Source organism: Solea senegalensis, linkage group LG5, assembly GCF_019176455.1.
Source record: "Solea senegalensis isolate Sse05_10M linkage group LG5, IFAPA_SoseM_1, whole genome shotgun sequence".
In the NCBI taxonomy this organism is placed as follows: domain Eukaryota; kingdom Metazoa; phylum Chordata; class Actinopteri; order Pleuronectiformes; family Soleidae; genus Solea; species Solea senegalensis.
In genome coordinates this window covers 25,419,673-25,439,004 of record NC_058025.1, presented here as the reverse complement: position 1 = coordinate 25,439,004, position 19,332 = coordinate 25,419,673, and the positions used below count along the sequence as shown (strand labels likewise).

At 44.4% G+C, this 19,332-nt stretch overlaps 1 protein-coding gene across 2 annotated transcripts; it reads left to right on the top strand.

Annotated features, from left to right (window-relative positions):
• Positions 1-561: 561 nt before the first annotated feature.
• LOC122769632 (rapamycin-insensitive companion of mTOR-like) lies at positions 562-19,272 on the top strand. 2 transcript variants are annotated; one of them, XM_044026322.1, is made up of 37 exons: positions 562-648; positions 774-821; positions 2,547-2,644; positions 3,821-3,885; positions 4,062-4,193; positions 4,296-4,359; positions 5,220-5,346; positions 5,468-5,637; positions 5,953-6,020; positions 6,438-6,505; positions 6,599-6,681; positions 6,919-7,006; positions 7,094-7,184; positions 7,738-7,804; positions 8,399-8,479; positions 8,608-8,708; positions 8,856-9,021; positions 9,777-9,878; positions 9,975-10,021; positions 10,118-10,253; positions 10,358-10,557; positions 10,642-10,768; positions 11,116-11,280; positions 11,388-11,464; positions 11,662-11,740; positions 11,837-11,946; positions 12,025-12,112; positions 12,225-12,317; positions 12,428-12,534; positions 12,966-13,195; positions 13,273-14,383; positions 15,309-15,565; positions 15,664-15,870; positions 16,411-16,563; positions 17,031-17,154; positions 17,243-17,381; positions 17,487-19,272. In XM_044026322.1, the coding sequence occupies exons 1-37, from the start codon at positions 600-602 to the stop codon at positions 17,568-17,570; spliced, it is 5,202 nt and encodes a 1,733-aa protein (XP_043882257.1). In that variant the 5' UTR covers positions 562-599; the 3' UTR covers positions 17,571-19,272. The 2 variants fall into 2 exon arrangements, with proteins under 2 accessions (XP_043882257.1, XP_043882256.1); XM_044026321.1 differs by having other exon boundaries at positions 15,261-15,565.
• The last annotated feature ends 60 nt before the right edge of the window (positions 19,273-19,332 follow it).

Here is a 19,332-nt window from a genome sequence, read left to right as displayed (position 1 = left end):
GGGGATTGGATGCCTTGCTCAGGGGCAGCAATAATAACCTCACTAGTAGTCTAGAGCCAAGAGATCCCTGGGTCATGACCGTTTTCAGATTCATTCATCGAAACGATTGTGCTAAACACTGATTTAGGGCAGCCCATGACAAAGAGGAAAGGAATTGTGAACTTTCACATGAGTATGTTGTATTTTACATGATGGCATAATTAGAAGATCTGAGTTTTTCCTCCACTCCTGCAGGTCAGAAAATGCAATAATACCCAAAGTAAAAAAAACAAAAAACAAACTACAATTAAAAAACTATAAATAAAGTGTATCAGTGAAACAAATCGTGTTATTCCTGTTGCAATGACTGAGCATTTGCATTTTTTGAAAACCCTGAGCTTTTAAGTCGCTCTCTCTTCGTCCAGCACGCGGCAGTCTCCAGGTCAGATGTACGTGTTTGTCTCTGATAAGATCAGATGGTGATGAGGGAGATCCAGCTGATCCACGGTCTGTAGGGAGGGGCGTGTGTTGCTGCGAATGTCTCCCCGTGGTCTCCCCTTGTTTTCTCCTTTCTCGCGAGAAGCCGCGAAGTTTCCGGTGTTGTGTACGTTCCTGGAAACATGGCGGCCAGCTTCCGCGGCCGTCCTATTCGGAGTCTTCGGATGCGAGGTAAGCATGAACAACTCGACCCGGTGAAAAACATGATCGTGGGATATTGTGATAAAGGGTGTTCTCAGGCATGTGATGACCTTGGTGCGATCCCTCACCGTGCGTGCTGTGCGTTTTTCTGACAGGTCGGAATGACAGCGGGGAGGAGAACGTACCGCTGGATCTGACCAGGGGTAAGCAGCGGCTTCATCACATCACCCTCAAAGCGATTATTGTTCAAAATGGATGAGCGGCATTTGTGCAAACGTTAGCGCTGTGACGTGAAAACCCACTGCGTTCTGCCCGCGTGTGCTGCGCGTGCTGCTGTTGCGCTGTCACCTTCGTCTTTCTGTTTCACATTCACAGTAATATCATAATAACAGCGGCAGCGAGCTAACCAACTAGCAGTGTTAGCAGGAGCTAGCTGCCACAGCTAACCAGCCATGACGACGGTCTGTTGTTTTGGTTCGTGTGAGTCGGCTTTTATTCAGACAAACAGCCTCCAGTGAGTGCTGTACTCATACGTTTGTCATCGCGAGCTGCGAGACACACTGGCTTTCCTTGCTCTTAGCTAAGTAGTAATTAGGCAGCACTGGGTGCGTGCGCTGTTCTTTTCTTCTTCTCGTGCCACTGTGATATACACGGTGGTCAGGTTCACTACAGACCACGTATTAATCCACGTCTTGGGACCCTAACTGGTTCCATTACAAGCGAGAGTTGTTTTGCACTTGAAATGTCGGCTTGTATTAGAGATGGGGTGGAGGCTTCCATCTGTCGGCTGTTAATCAGGGAGTTGAAGATTGTGTGCAGAATACTAGTACACCTCAGGGTTTACTTTCAGGACAGGATAAGTCACTGTGATTGTACAATTCTCAAACTGATGTCTAAAACCTGCCTGTGCTCAAAACCTTCAAGGTCATTGAGCTCAAAATTCTGACATAAATGCAATGAAAAACGTTTATGTGGTACATAGTAGATACTGTGCCAAAGCATCAGTATTGCAGTGCATGTAGTAGTGATGCACAATATTCTCTGCACAATATCAGAATCGGCAGATATTGGCAAACAAACCAAGATCTGCCAAAACAGTGGGCTGCTACCTCCTTGACTTCTATGTTTGTGCCCTCTCCAACTATTATTCCATCTGTCATTCTCTTATGTTTATTTATTTTGCTCAATGTAGAAAATATATATCTACGTCTGCTGTGAACATGAATATGAAAAACATTATGTTAATTTCACTAGAGAGGAAACTAAATGACCTCTGGAGTTGGATGCAGGAAAAAACATATACATGTCGGCATCAGTTATCGGCCCAATCACTCCCAATATATCTATATATCTATAAGTCCAATATCATGCATCCTTAGCATGTAGATAATTGCCTGACTTGATGAATGATCGATGTCCATCAGTGTTTTGAGTTTATTTTCCCTCAAGTCTAATAATAATCATGTTGTGGTAAGGTACTTTTCTCATACAGATAAACATACATTTGTAACTGTGCTCATTTAGGCTGAAATAAGTCAGAGCTTGGAAAACCAATGGGAAATAGTCAATATTTTGATTTACTGACGACTAATACTGATAGCTATTTGTATTTCCCAGATTAGTTACTGAGTAGAAAATATAATATATCATATGGTTTGTCTTTCTATTGTTTTTTTGTTTCAGTGAGTGGAATTTGTTTACATAATAGCTGTATGAACTTAAAATGAAAAAAGAAACAACACAGTTACCTGCTTAGGTTCGCTCTTACAATCTAGACCTTGTTTTGACTGTACACACTGAAATAGTTTAGCCTGCTAAACTAACTTCCTTCCTGCAATATATCAAATACAGTTCATTGATTGTTATTGTGTCAATATGGCTTTTTGCTTGTTTTGGTTACATTGCATTTCCTCTTGGTTTTCCTGCAGAACCATCAGAAAACCTCCGTGAAATCCTCCAAAATGTGGCCAAACCGCATGGAGTTAGTAACATGCGAAAACTGGGCCACCTGAACAACTTCATAAAGGTAACTCTGCCAAGTTATGATCCTTATGATGATAAAGGTTGTTTTCCCTTCTGTCATGTAACCACTGATCCCCTCTCCTTGAGTTCTCGGTCTGTGTCAAGAGAGACGCTCTGTATTTAAAAATATAATACCTGGTTATTGTTCTAAGGTTTTAAAATATTTATTTTTTCACTGAGACCAACTAAAATCATGCTCAGCAAAAGTGTGAGTCACAGAGTAAGGGATCATGGTGTTTAGCAAGCACTACAAACTGTAAGGGATTTAAAATCATAGATGTGACTGACAGACATTTTGATTTAATTGTTGTTTTGCTTTAATTCAAATAATTTTTTTTTATGTTTAAATACTGGTCTTGGATTTATGATGGAATTCTGCCTTTCATCTAAGACGTATTAGACTATTTCTGAGCCCTCTTCCAATTGCTCACCATCTTGTCGTTGAGAAGTTAACCAATCTTAAGCACGTGATGTTGAGATGTTTGTTGATTTATTTATTGTTTTTGACCAGTTTATTAGTAGCTGTGCCGTTAGTATGCAGCTGCCACTGGAGTGGACTGAAGGCTGAATGTGAGCCAGCTTTAGTAGTGCGGCTAAAATCTGTCCACCTAACTATCTTGTTTACAACTGACAGGAGAGTAATTGCGATGACAAGTGTGTATATGTCTGTTAGAGCGCCATGCCTCTGATTCCTTATAAGGGTTCTAGGACAGTAAGGGTGACCTAATCCCCTTGGAGATTGTCGCATGCCCTTCTCTCCATTCCCTGTGGTACACACCAGCTTTGTGTGGTGGACCTAGCAGAAATATACAGATAATACAATAACAAAAACATTTCTTACTTTCTGTTCTCATATTTAATATTTACTGGTGCACGTAAACAAATATAGGAGGTGACCCTGCAAATGTGCAGACCCACCACCAGCATGTCTGCAGGACAGTGAAAGTGTGTGCTGTTTGTTAGTTTGGTCCGTCCATGACTCAATCACTGTTTAACAGTGAGTATCTCTGATCAATGACGCTACCAATTGAGATGCTGAGCTGCTTTGAAAATTGGATGTAAAGTCTGTTGTACAGGCATCGGCCACCTCGGTGCCTGTTCCAGGCTTACATTGATCCATGTAAATGCAGAAAATTCAACCAATTTCATAATTTCTTTGTTCCATCCTTTTGTTCTATAGCTGCTATGCAGCGTTGGCCATCGAGAAGAAATCTTTGGGTTTACATACGAAGACATCATCGTTTGGTAAGTGTCTTTATACTTTTTATCCACATTTGCGCTTTTCTCACTTAACTGACCTTTTAATTAACATTTCATTACATTATTTATAAGTGACATAAATCATCATATTGATCACATAATTAAGGAATTAACACAACAGTACTTTGTAAAGTATTTATGACTCTGTTTTCAACCCTCAGTCTGCGACTAGCTCTCCTAAATGAGGCCAAGGAAGTGCGTGCTGCAGGGTTGCGGGCACTGCGTTACCTCATCAGAGATACACATGTGCTGCAGAAGGTCCTCAGACTCCAGGTGGACTATTTAATAGCCAGGTGAGATCCTGCATAGACCGGTCAGATGGAAGTCTGTCTTTTCATTTTCCCTTTTTAGATCTATGTTATTAAGCGTTAATACTTGTAATGCTTTTGTTTCAGATGCATTGATATCCAGCAAAGCAATGAGGGGGAAAGAACTCAGGCACTGAGGCTTGTCCGAAAGGTAAGATGCACAGAATTCCCATGTTATTTTCCCGTGTTATTTGTTTCGTTCCTCCACGGTGATTCATTGGTTGAGTCGGTATCGTGAGTGGGAATTTGCCCTCTGATGTTATAGGTCAGTGTCGGTGCTGCCAGAAAGATCATTGAGTTTGCAGGAGTGTCAGTGTATGGACAAGGTTATTTATAGTTCTTTCTGTAGTTTACTGTAAACCATCTCTCTCTCACACACACGCATAGACTCCGGCTCTGGTTTCAGGAAGCAACTATTAGCCATACAGGTAGTAACACAACCTCAGTGTTTATGACATACAGGCTGACCTGCGATCATAAAATTTATGTCTCATTCACTTGTGACCTCATAAAACATCAAGGCACCACTTTGTATTTCTAAAATGGAATTTTGTTTTCTTTTTAAATATTATGATTAGGGGTGTCACGATTCTCCAAGTCCTCGATTTTGGATTTTAAGCTCACCATTCATTTTCTCTCTCTTTTAGCACGGATGGGTCTAACAATAACAATAACATTATCATACATGGAAGGAAACACCTTTGTAGTAAGGTGTGTCGAGCTTGGTCAATGTGACGCTCAAATGAGCAGTTTCCGTGGTTACTTTTAGTTGGCAGCATGAGTGTAGTCGTGCTACAACGGCTACAACCACAGCACTGTGTTTTTCCTCTCTGGCACTCCTGCAGGACGTCACGCTGGGGCTGTGGTTAAATCCTCCACTCCACTATCGGGATGCCGTCTCGTTCGATATTTGATTTACATCAGGGATTATTATGATGTTTTTTTTCCTTTTGCATTTCTCTCTAGATTTGATGGATGACTCGTGTTTCTCTCCTCTTCCCACTCTTTTAGATTATCACTGTCAATGCCATGCTGTTCCCCACCTCAGTCACAAACTCTCTAATTGCTGTGGGCACCGATGGACTCCAAGAAAGAGACCGCATGGTTCGTGCAGCTATTGCCATCGTCTGTGAGCTAGGTGAGTGCCCGGTCTTTGTGCTGTGCTGAGTTGAAAAAATACCTAATTTAATAAAAATGTAGCAAAAAAAAAAAAAAGGACGCAAAGCCTGTAATCTTTCTTTGTTGCCGAACTTGTGCAGCACTTAAGAACCCAGAGGTGGTTGCCAAACGAGGAGGCCTCAGCACCATCCTGAAGAGTGTGATTGACTGTCAGCTGAGTCGCATCAACGAAGCACTGATCACCACCATCCTCCATCTACTCAACCACCCACGTACCCGTCAGTATGTGCGGGTTGATGTCGAGCTCGAGGTACGCACAGATTGGAATTCATTATAAGTGCGCCACTGCGCTGGGAGTCATTCCTGGTCTGATTAACTGCTGTAGGTTGCCAGTCTGTTTCCCATGGTGCTCAAAGTAATCAGTTCAAATTATTCTCTGAAGCCTCATTGTCTGTAAGCGGTCACCTGGGACAGACTCGTCTCATCACTGCTGTCATTATGAGAGATCATATGAGATTTATTGCAGGTTGAATGTTTGATGGGGAGATTTCAGAATGATTCCACTTATAATAATAATTCTCTTATATTTTATACTCATCCATTTTTTTCCCCCTGTGTGTTCTAGCAAATCCTCGCCCCTTTCACAGATTTTCACTACCGGCACAATGCAGACACGGCTGAAGGGCAACTCAAGTGAGTGTGTGTGTGTTGGGGGTATGAAGAGTGTTACTGTTACAGCAGAGACAAAAAAGATAGTGTTCTGACATTTCCCTCTGTTTACTGTTTGCCACGCTTCTATATTGGTAACACCATGCGTTGGGGGAGAGTTGAGTGTTTTGTGTGGTGTTTTTGTGACGTCACTCTTGTTTATCTGGGCTGCTCGACTCCAGAATGACTGAGCACGAAAAGATGTGTGTCAGACAAAGTAACGCAATCCTTGAAGTCACTTTACCACTCACTTTCAAGTTTATGGATACTCGTTGACGTCAATGTTGTTTTGCACTCGCTGTGTAATTGGAGACCTTTGTGAACGGTTCTGTGCAGAAGAGATGATAATAGTGTTGTGTGTATGGAACATGTTGCCCTGTTAATGATGTGTGTGTTTCTCAGGGAGGACAGGGAGTCCCGTTTCTTGTCTAGTAGGATGGCCATCGTGGCAGCCTTCCGCTCCTGGTCTGGTAAGGACTTGGATGTTAACCACATGTGAATACTTTTCACTTACATGCAATGTATTTTCATGAGATAACTGTCTGTGTGCCTTTATTACTCAGGGATTATCAACTTATGCAAGGCTGGGAATTCCGGCATCCAGTCTTTAATTGGATTACTTTGCATACCAAATATGGAAGTTAGGGTAAGTACTGAAACATCTGCACACCAAACATGTACTAGAATATCTGTATGGATTTTTAATGCAGTTTATGTTTTAATGTCTGACCCTGTTTACATTGTTTTATTTTTATTTTGATTGTTTTGTTACTCAGGCAACCAAAGCCTCACTGATGAGTAAATCCTTTGTCTAATAAGCATTTGATGTAGAACCAAACACGGTAGTATGTATCTAATTGCTTCAATGTAACGTGCCCCACAGAAAGGCTTGTTGGAGGTGTTGTATGAGATATTTCGGCTCCCTGTGCCCATCGCAACTCAAGACTTCATGGAAGGTCTTCTTAGTGTCGGTAAGGACAACATCCACTCGGTGTCTGCTGTTTCAGAGCCCACATCTGTACATGTCGGTGCCTAACGTGTGACCGTATTTACTTCAGACCCTGCCAGGTTCCAGGACACATGGAGACTCTCTGACGGTTTTGTTGCTGCCGAGGCCAAAGTCATCTTACCCCACCGAGCACGCTCCCGGTGAGAGAACCCAGATGGAACAGAGTCACAAAATGGTTGTGTTTGCATGGATAATGAAAGGCCTTTTGCATTTCTGTTTGTGAACTTTCCTGACACACACACACACGGAGTCCAGGATGAACTGCAACGGCGTCATTATTTTAGCTTAGTCATGTTGTTTGTTTCTTCTTTATGGGGAATGATGTCCTTGAAATGGCGAGTTCAAATGTAATGCTAACTGCTTCATAGATTAAAAAGTCCCAAATTACTGTATCGTACTGATATCGGTATTGGCAGATAATCAGGTTTGTGATATCTGTAGCGTGCCTTCCCTACTGATAAGATTATGATGTCAAAAGTCCAGATCACTGATGTCTTGAAACACATTTTAGCCTCAACTCAAGAATGAATTCACAAATGATGTTTCAAGTGATAACATTTTACATTCAAAGGGTCAAAAACATGTTGTGACATCACAGTGCATTTCCTGTTCATTTATTTAACATGATTTCGTCAGGTTGGCTGAGAGGTTCATCTATGAGCTGGTAATTCTAGTTTCTCTTTGATTCAATAGGCCTGATCTGATGGACAACTACCTTGGATTTGTCCTGTCGGCTTTTATTACCAGTGGCCTGCTGGAGGTGGGTTGATCCAGGGTTTCTTCAGACCTTTGCTCCTGAAGGCTGATTTATTTTCCATTTAACACTTGCTGCTAACTTCTACTAAAGCCGTGTTTCCATCGTGGTACAGTTTGTTTTGGAAAGGTAGAGCCTTACTTACATAACATGACATTGTACCAGTGCGACAGCAATGGACAACGACATTGAACGCAACATGACAGACAACACCGGAACGGAGCAGCTCATTTGTTTCTGCTTGGTTTGTGGCTGTTTCAACACGACGTCAAGATTTCTATAAGAATAGAAGAAACACCGGTTGCAAGGGAGTGACGCATTTATGTTGCCCAGTCAGCTGACTGTTGTGGGTCTTTACTCATACCGTACCATTACTCTGGTACTCCTAGAGAAGGTTACCAAAAAGCGGTTATTTTGGTACAATCTCAATGGAAACACACAAAAAAAATATGAACAGTACTGAACCAAACCGTTCTACTCAGTAGAAACTCTGATTTTGTTGTGTGACAATCCTCTGCGACATGTTTGCATCACTGTTCTGCAGCGTACAGTGGTGTGAAAGTCAAAACCTGCAGTCTCTGTGTCCTCTTGTCTTTGTAGGGTCTCGTTGAAGTTGTGACCAGTAGTGATGACCAGCTGGCTATCAGAGCCACCATCCTGCTTGGCGACCTTCTGCACATGGTAATATAGAAATGACCATACTAACTACACGTGACATTGTGTAGTTAGTATTTGAACTTGTGATGAAAAAACTGCCGAGTCACTCTGATTCTTATTCAAAATGCTTTTTCTTTCACCTGCTTCTTTAGGCAAACACCATCCTTCCTCACTCCCACAGCCACCACCTCCACTGCCTTCCCACCCTCATGAACTTGGCAGCCTCCTTTGACATCTCTCAGGAGAGACGACTGTGAGTACCCTGGCCTGGGTCTTTTGCTGCTTAGTCTGCTGAACACCTTATATGTCCAGAAATCATCACCAACATTAATAATCTCAATAATTATATTTATCTGTGTGTCTGTGTTAAAAATTCCCAATTTGTCCATGTATGTTTCAGCCGGGCGAGCGCAGCAGTCAACAATCTGAAGCGTTTCCATGAGAAGAAGAAGAGAGGCTTGAAACCACACAGTCTTTACCTGGACCACATCGTACGCAAGGCTGTTACTTGTCATAGCCGCAGGGAGTCGCACACGCGTGCACACAGGGACATCTATGTCATTAAGGTAAGATGTACAAGATGTGCTTATTTGCCATTTTTGACGGTGGATGTGTTCCTCCCTGTGTGTTTAGTACAAACACTGTGTTTTGTTGTCTTTAGTTTAGCTTAGCATTGCACAAACACTGTGCAAAGAGAAACTTCTATCACAAATGAAACCCCCCCCCAAAAAAAAAGGATTAGAACTTCAATGAACACAATCATGGCAGCATCTGTGTATTTTTAGTGTTGCTGCTGAAAAAGTTCTACGTTGTCAGTTATGAGTTGCATAAGTCTGTGATTCTGATTTCAGTCACATTATTTGTTTTATGTTGTCCATACCTGGCTCTTGTTTGGATGTCAAAATGTGCTTTAGGTTTAAAATTAGAAGAAGAATAAATGACTTATAGATCATCTTCTTTTTGAAATGTAACATTTAAATTACTGCAAAAAACTGATGAAATAGGCACTGAAGTGGTGTCACATGACTGGGCCTATGTGACCCCATGACACAAGCCCCACAACTGAGTTTTTGAATTGTTTTATTATTTGCTCTTGACCTCACAGCAGAGTCTAATGTTTTATCCAGAATCCGATGTTTCTTCACTGTAGTTCATTTATTATGTCTTTGAATTTTTACTGCTGAAGTTGATATAAACTGTAAGCAACAATTAGTGAGTTATAACCTGGAAATAACTGTATTATAATCATTTCCACTTACTATGACATAAATCAGCAGGGATTTGGTCCTGTTTTTTTAATATTGTGAAATCAATGTTTCAGGACACAGAAGATGCACTGATGATGAACCTGAGAGACAGTCAAATTCTCAACCACAAGCAGAACCTGGAGTGGAACTGGCTGCTTATTGCCACCATCCTTAAGGTCAGGCTGTTGTCATGCACAGCGTCGTAGTACCCCAGAATCCATAGTCTGCGTTCTCCTGTCTAATGTTCAAATGTTGTTTTTCCTCTCTCTTAGTGGCCAAACGTAAACCTCAGGAACAACAAAGATGAACAGATGCACAAGTAAAACCTTTATATTCTAAACACAAAACCTCACTGCAGACCTCCTTTTCTGGCGTCTTTGTTTTAAATGTGTTTGTCTGTTTCTGTGTGATGCAGGTTCGTGCGCAGGCTTTTGTTCTTTTATAAGCCCAGTAGTAAATTGTATGCAGGACTTGCTCTGGACCATGCAAAGGCCAGACAACTCACTGTGGTTGGATGTCAGTTTGTCGAGTTCCTCATGGACTCAGATGAGGTGAGATGGGTGCACACAAACACATGAACAGATGCATTCCTCATTTACTTTGTGTCCTTTTCTAATTCTCTCTCTCTCTTTTTCTCTCTCTCTCCTGTCACCAGGATGGCCAAGGTTACCTGGAAGACCTGGTGAGGGACATGGTGTCCTGGCTCTCCTCGTCTCTGGGACTGAAGCCTGAGCGCTGTCTGCAGAGTAACGGCCTGCTCACCACACTCAGCCAACACTATTTCCTCTTCCTGGGGACCCTCTCTGCTCACCCGCAGGGAGTCAAACTGCTGGAGAAATGTGGCCTGTTTCAGTGGTGAGTGAAAAGGGAGGACCTCACAGCTTCATCCTGATTTAGGTCCGTTTAACAAAACCACTTTAACGTCTTCTGTGTTTGCAGCCTGCTGAATCTCTGCTCTGTGAAGAACCAGGATGCTGTGCTGAAACTTGCTGTAACCACACTGGACTACAGCAGAGATGGACTGGCCAGAGTGATCCTCTCCAAGATCCTTACTGCTGCTACTGATGTAAGAGGGCCACAGGAGAACAAGAGAACAAACAGAAACACCTGAAATGCCTAAATCCCTGTACTCATTTGTGCTAGTTGTAGCTAAATTTGAACTTGCAGAATATGCAGAAAGATTTATTTATATATGTATATATATATATATATATATATACATATATATGTATATATATGTATATACATATATATATATATATATATATATATATATACATATATACATAAATAAATATATATATATATAAATATAGAAAGATGCTCCATTTCTCTATGACTCTTTAGTTTGATCCAGCAGACTGCCACAGCTGTAACCACAGTAACGATGCTTCTTGTCGTTGTCCTGAGCAGACATGCAGACTGTACGCCACCAAACACCTCCGTGTGCTGCTCCGTGCCAGCGTGGAGTTCTTCAGTAGTTGGGGCATGGAGCTGCTGGTGACACAGCTCCACGACCACAACAAGGCCGTGTCCATGGAGGCCCTGGACATACTGGACGAAGCCTGCGAGGACAAGGTGACGTGCATTGCTTAAAATGTTTACGTTTTTATTACAGAAAGTATGATAAGTAGTCTTGTTGTGAAGTCTTTCTGCCGCCTGACTTAAACTGTGCTGCTTCACAGGCCAATCTTCATGCGCTGATCCAGTTAAAACCAGCTCTGTCCCATTTGGGAGACAAAGGCCTCCTGCTGCTCCTCAGGTGCGTCTTTACTGCTCGTATCATTTTTCTAACCCAGTTAAAATGAATCGCTGCCAGTTTTCGTGTCAGGGTTTGGATCGAGGGGCGTGGTTTCATTTGAACTGGGCAAGAAGTGAAACGGATGCAGGTTCACCACATCAGCATTGATTTACCAGCACACGCTTAATAGTATTTGATGTTTTTGTTGTGCTTTTTAGGTTCCTGTCCATTCCTAAAGGTTTCTCCTACCTCAATGAGAGGGGTTATGTCAGCAAGCAGCTGGACAAATGGCAGAAGGTATGATCAGGATATGAATGTGAGATTATTAGATTATAACGGGACCACAAACTAGCACCGTTTTCTTAAATATTTATTCACACTTGTAATTTACAGGAATATAACCTTAAATACGTGGACCTGATAGAGGAACAGCTCAACGAAGCACTAACAACCTATCGCAAACCTGTCGACGGAGACAACTATGTCAGACGCAGCAACCAAAGGTGAGAAACTCGGCACAGACAAAACCACAGGGTTTGGTGCTAACGGTTGTTTTCTAACTTCTCCCTCTGTGTCTCCAGGTTACAGAGACCAAATGTCTATCTTCCTGTGCACTTGTATGGCCAGCTGGTCCACGATAAGACAGGCTGTCACCTTTTGGAGGCTCAAGTAAAGACATTTTTATTCCTGTGATCATTTTCCCACTGTGTTGTTCTTGGGAGCAGAGGACTGTGTGGATTCTTCTGCGTTTGTTCCTACCGTTCATTTCTTTTCCTCTCAGAGTGTGGTTCCCGACCTGAGTTACACAGTTCGCTCCCCGATGCTGGACACCTGGGAGGGCATCAAACAGCTGAAGGCTGCTCTCTGGGCTCTGGTGAGGAACACTTTCACTGTAATAGTCATATATATATATATATATATATATATATATATATATATAGTTAATAGATATGCTGTTGCTCACGCGTGTTCTTTTCCATGCAGGGCAACATTGGCTCTTCAAACTGGGGACTGAACCTCCTGCAGGAAGAGAATGTCATTCCTGACATCCTCACGCTGGCACAGCACTGTGAGGTGCTTTCAGTACGAGGGTAAGCTTAAACTTAAGCTGATTTTAAACTCGGTAAACTGATAAATTCAGTCCAGTTATTATCAGCTACGGCTTTTTGAGGTCTGCAGATCAGCCTAAAACAAGGCAAAAAAAACCCAGAGGTGATGGGGCTTTTTAAGCACTGGCACCTAAACTGTGGAATGAGTTACCCACACCCAAGTCAAACAGGCCACCACCCTGGAAACCTTTAAATCTCGTCTTAAAACTCACTTTTACTCCTTGGCTTTTACCCCGGAATGAAAATTGTGTTTTTAATGTTAATTTAGGTTTTTGGTGTTTTGTTTTTTTAGTCATTGTTAGTTTAACGTTGTGCTCTGAATCTCCGGGGCGGTGTATTACATCTTTTATCCATGTACAGCACTTGGATGTTGGTTGCAGATTCACTCACGGTCCTCTCTCTCCCACCCACAGGACATGCGTGTATGTGCTGGGCGTCATCTCCAAAACCAGGCAGGGCTGTGAGGTGCTGAAGCAGTACGGCTGGGATGCGGTCCGACACAGTCGCAGGACGCTGTGGCCCGTCACTCCAGACGAGGTCGACACACAGTTGACCTCTGAACTCTCCTCGGTGCCAAGCACGCTCAGTCTGAACTCTGAATCCACCAGCTCGCGTCACAACAGCGAGAGCGAGTCTCAGCCAAGTACGTAGGACATCACTGTGATCAAGCATCTTCTTTGCTCCTGCTGTGGTTATTTATGTTATTATTGATGTTTTCAGACATGTACATAATGGATGATGACAAGTGTGACGGTCTGGACTCGTCAGATGAGCCCTCTTTCTGCCTGCACCCCAAACCAGTCAAGGACCGCAGCCCCTTCACCATCCTGGCGTCCACACGCTTTGTTCGCAACCGCTTCCTGAACTCGTTATCGCTCCCGAGTAAGAAGCTGCGCTCTACCAGTGACCCCAAGACCCCATCGGGATCCCGTACCCCCACTGACTTCAAGACGGGGAGTATGAGGCGGAACAGGACGGTGACGGAACCCTCGGTCTACATCCCAAACCAGGGGGACGTCTTCACCCCCATGTTTAATGGCAGAGGAATGCCGAAGAGTCCCACGGTGAGCCTGGAGACGTCTTTTGTCGGGACCAGGGACGGCTCTGAGGAGCAGCTTGTGGACGGAAGGCTGGCGAGGGGGGGAAGCTCAGGCCTTGGACTAAGTGGTCTAGGAGGGCACGGGGCTGTAGAGCACCCCAGCCGAGAGAGGGAGCAGAGCAGCCGGGAGCGTTTGGCAGGAGGAGACGGCGGCTCGTCCTCTAGTGGAGGCAACATGGGGGGGAGCGGAGGGGGCGTCGGCGGAGGTACTCAGTTTAAAAGCCGCAGCCAGAGCTTTAACACGGACACCACAACCAGCGGCATCAGCTCCATGAGCTCCAGCCCCTCGAGGGAGACTGTTGGAAACCCGGAGCATCCCGAACCGGAGCCAGACTCGTCAGACTGCGCGAGCCTCAACACAGTTGTGTCTGCCAAGACTGTCAAAACGCTCTCCTCCCTCACACCCCAGGCTCACACCAACCACATGTCAATGTCCAAGTCGTCCACTGTCTCTCTGGTACCTCCCGGCTCCTCGCACACACTCCCCCGCCGCGCTCAGTCCCTCAAGTCTCCTTCAGTGACCACCATCAAGAGCCTGGCTGACTGCAGCTTCATGTACACCAGCCCGAGAGACGCGCTGGGCTACGCTACGCTGAAGAGGCTGCAGCAGCAGAGGATACACCCATCTCTGTCTCACAGCGAAGCGCTGGCTTCTCCTGCCAAAGACGTGTTGTTCACTGACGCGATCACGATGAAGACGGGCAGCCTGGACTCCAGATTAACACCTCGCAGGTAAGTCAGGACAGAATCACAGAGAAAGCTCTGTTGGCTGGAACTTGTGTGTGTGTGTGTCTATATCTTCTGGCGGTTTCAGCAGTGCCTCTGGTTCATGTTTGGTTTTGTCTAACTTGGAAGTGACGGACGTGATTGTGTGTTTTCTTGTGCACCTTGTGCTGTGTCCGTCAGGATATCGGACAGGAGACGTACCTGTCCAGAGCCCAGCCTCATAAGTCCGTACCGCAGGCTGTCCCGAACTCTTTTACCGTGGTGGGTTGGACCGACCCGGTGTCGTCCTCGGTAGAGACGTAGCTTCTAGCACCAATCCAGCTGTTGCTTTTACTTTAATAGCTACTACAAGCCCTTGTACAGTTGCTCTGCAGATGATTTGACTCCCGTAGCGCAGTAGTGTAAAGCCCCCCTGTTGACTGATCACTCTCTGGTTGTTCCTGCCTCTTGTAGCTGTGACCCTTCTTAGGTTTGATTGTGAAGTCCCTGATCAGCTACTGCAATAATTATTGATTAAGAATTATTAACTTACCTGTACTCATGTGTGTTTAAAAAGAAGAGATGGGAATTTTCCTCGGTTAAAAAGACGAGAGAAACAGTACTCATTATTACTCTTTTACAGACACACACACAGTTGTTGATTGATGACTAAATACAAGTGTTTCACTGCGTCTTAAACTCGTTCTCTACACGTTATGAGACAGAATGCGTCTATACCATCCAACAGTTTTGGATAAGTTGTCTAATTATGCTTCCAGTGGCCTCTGCTGTGAGTGTATCTGTAGCTGCTGCCTGGTTAGTGAGTTGTAAACTTCCCTCTCATGCTCTACTCACTGTTTTTTTTTTTATTTCACTTACTCCCCGCGTTCCTCATCTGTCCCAGTCTCTCCCCCCGGGTCCTCTCACGCACCTCTCCTCTTGCCTTCCCTAGGTTCCTTAAAGCTCTGAGCTTCGCCTCTCTGGATAAAGAGGAACTGCTCAGTCCCATCAACCAAAGCACTCTGCACCGATGCTCGTCCGTGCGCTCCATGGTCTCCAGCGCCACCTACGGCTGCAACGACGACTACATCGGCCTGGCGCTGCCCATGGACATCAACGACATGTTCCACATCAGAGACTTGTCGTACTTTCAGCAGAGGGTCAGCCCTTCGTCTGAGGAGCGAAAGCGCTTCCTCTTCGGCGACGACGGTAAAAACTGCGACGTTGGCGTTTCTTTCGTGAAGTCCATTGATGTAAGTGGAGCTGTGCGCACCGTGGTTGTTCCCCCCCTCCCCCCCCCCGTGTAGGCGATCGCCCGGCCATCCCAGTGCTGAAGCAGCAGTTCAGCATCTCTGAGCTGATCGTGTCCCGAGGCGACAGCCAGAACCACCTGGTGGGTTCAGAGGAGACGGGACTGCAGGATCACTCTGAAGAGAACTGCCTGTACTGTGTGGGCGCCATCGTCCTTGGGTACCCCACACAGCCACAGCTCAACAGCACGCACCCTCGGACAGGTGAGCGCACACACACACACACACACACACCCTCGGACAGGTGAGCGCGCACACACACGTTTCTATAGCATTCATAGTGAGGACATTCATTGACGTAAATCATTCCCCCGCCCCTTACCCTAACCTTAACCATCACAACTAAGTGCCTAACCTGAACCTTTACCTTCACCTAACCATTATTTCTAAACCTAACCCTAAAACCAGGTCCTAACCCTGAATTATCCATTTTTGGTGGAGTCAGAATGTGAGGACCAGCCAAAAATGTCCTCACTTCCTTAGTTGACTTCCTAGTCCTGGTCCTGATCTTTCCCCGGCATGTGCTCTCTTTAGCCACACATGTGCTTTTGCTTCTCTTGCCTCACCTTCTCACCTCCTCACCTCCTCACCTCCTCACCTCTTCACCTCTTCACCTCCTCACCTCCTTAGGTATATAAGTTTTTTGGTGCTCAAAAAGATGCCCATACAAGAACACACACACCCCCTTGGACAGGTGAGCGTATTTAAAGTGCAGGATGTCTTTGTTGTCTTTGTCGCTGTCAGATTACGTGGACTTCCCGTCGTGGGGGGGTCAGAGCGGCCACCGTCTGGAGGTGATGCCTCAGTCTAAGTTCTCTGGAGTGTCCGGCTGCAGTGACGCTGCCGTGTCACAAGGTTCCGTCTGTAGCACGCCCACACCTGCTGACATCGTCATCGGTAAGTGAAGCATACACCAATAAGTGTTAAACTGCAAAGAGAGAGAGTGCTGTGAAAGAGGGTTTACATTGTTTTTGGTTTGCAAACATTGTGGTTTTCTCAAAAGCTTGGAAATAAAAAACGGGGAGTGAGCAGAGGAACAGTCTCACCACTAGATGTCACTGTGTCTCATAGAGTTGTGATAATTAAGCAGAAATGGGTTAAAGAAATGTGGAAAAACTCATTTTCACAATGATTTTGGATGCAATGGATTATCGAGTGGATTTAGTTTTAGTTTATATATATATACATATATATACATATATGTGTATATATATATACACATATATGTATATATATACATATATATATATATATACATATACATAGATATATATATATATATATATATACATATATATAAAAAATACTACAATGAATGAAAATAAAATAAGAAAAGAGTATTTGTTTGGTGTTTATTCCTTCAGATGGGAAAGCCCTTTCAGAAGATGGCCCCGCCTCCCGGGTTCTGCTGAGGAAGGAGGTTCTGCGCCTCATCATCAACCTCAGCTCCTCTGTCGGAACCAAAGGCCACGAAACAGGACTACTGACGTAAATCCCTCTTTCTTACTCAGCTCTTATTCTGGCTTATATCTCGTGTGACGTTCTACATGTCGTGAAAATCCTTCTGTCTCTTTAGGATAAAGGAGAAGTTTCCGTACGCGTTTGACGACATCTGCCTGTACTCGGAGGTTTCTCACCTCTTAGCTCACTGCCTGTTCCGTTTGACCTCGAGGCGTTTCATACAGGAGCTCTTCCAGGACGTGCAGTTCATGCCCGTGAGTCCTCAAACCGCCTGCGCGTCCATCTATGAGTCAGTATTTATGTTTAATGGCTCTTCCTGTTTTGTTTGTTTGTTTGTTTGTTTGTTTGTTTGTATTCAGATGTACGAGGAAGCAGAGGCAATCCTGACAAAGTTACCAAAACCTGTCCAAGAGGACGCCGTTGACCCGCCGGTCGAAGCCTGATCGTCCCTCACAGCCCCCGGCTCTGTCGCCCCGACAACCATGAACAATTACAAGACTGACAGATTGAAGTTCAGCTCTGAGGATGGAGGAACGTGTTTCTGTTGCTCTAACACAGAAAAAAACATAGCCGAGGAGGAGGAGGAGGAGGAGGAAGTGGTCGTCACACAACTTTCTTCTCACAAACACGAGCGGGGAAAAGGGACAAAGTTTTACCTGACACGCCTAATGCTGTCACTTTTCTTTCTAACAGGAAAAAGGCGGAGCAATCTTAACCAAATACTGTTTGCAGATCGGTCGGCTTCTCGAGCGACACGTGATGAAACGTGTGAATGATGCTCAAGGACAAACAGGACCATGAAGACAGAGACGGAGACACAGTCCTATCACCATTGTTTTTCTCTATTGAAATGAATACGGCATGATGTTGTTGTGTCGACCCAGTGATTCTTTTTTCTCCTGATGTAACAAAACACTACAGAGGAATCCTGCTGTTTTTAAACAGGACCTGGACCCTCCCTGGTCCTGGTCCTGGTCCACGTGGAGCCTCCCTGGTCCTGGTTCACGTGGAGCCTCCCTGGTCCTAGTTCATGCGGACCCTCTCTGGACCTGGTCCTGCCCCTGCCTGTGCTCTCTTTAGCCACACATGTGCTTTTGCTTCTCTTGCCTCACCTCCTCACCTATTCATGTCCTCCACCTCCTCACTTCCTCACCTCCTTACCTCCTCACCTCTTCACCTCCTCAAGTCTTCACTTCCTTACCTCCTCACCTCCTCTACAACCTGTAGCCTCTGGTCGGCGCAGAGAGCCGCTGACTCTCGTGTTCCTCGTATCTCTGACAATCAAACATCGAACGTGGCGTCGCGCAGCTCTTTGCCGCTCTGACGCCGTACGTGAGAATAGCATGTGATGTGACACTAGTTGACGTCATCCTTTTACTTCCTTAGGACCTTTTTTGATGTTTTTCTCCACTCGTTGCTTTGTTCGAAAGCGTTTTTTAAAATCTGTACAAGGATTCATCACAAACTCTGCTCATAGACAGTTGCATAAACCTGCGTGAGGCCGTCAGCTGCCCGACTCTAAGCCTTCTTACCTTTGTGCTTCACCCTCGCTGCATGTGCAACACGCTCGGCTAAGTTGTGACGTCACCCTAACCCTTCTTCTTCTTTTTTTTTTGCTTGTAAAACTTTATATGAATAGTTTGCCATTACACGCTGCCATTACATTGTAGGAATAGTCTGACCCGTGAATCTGTTTCCACAATGCAATATCACTGTCTGTCATTGGCTGAGATGGGCGAGGGGGTGTGATGACGTAAAGAGTTTTAAGAGGTTTCCAGGGAAACGGGGATCCCTTGTTTCCACTGGCTTGTTTTTTGCTATAATGCTGCTACTAAAATGGACTCGTAGAGAGATGATTGATAGATCAGCCGAGCGGTGTCGCGCCTGATCTATTTATTATATGTCTGTACCATAGAGTGAGCTCAACCAGAGAAGAAAAAAGTTATTTATATTTTTTCCTCAAGACTGTATTATAATTTAAAAAGATGTTTGTTTGTTTTTGTTCTTTTTTTTTTTTTTTTGCCTGAATCGTTGTTTCCCTTGTAAAATGTGTACAGTGTGTTTTTGGGGCATTGATGACCTAAAGAAACATACAATCCTATCAAAGGGATGCGTTGTTAATAAAGTTTAATTTGAAATACCAAACGTCAGTGACTTAAATTGAGCTTTTCTTCATTTTTTTCATTTGTAACCTTGACTGGAAAC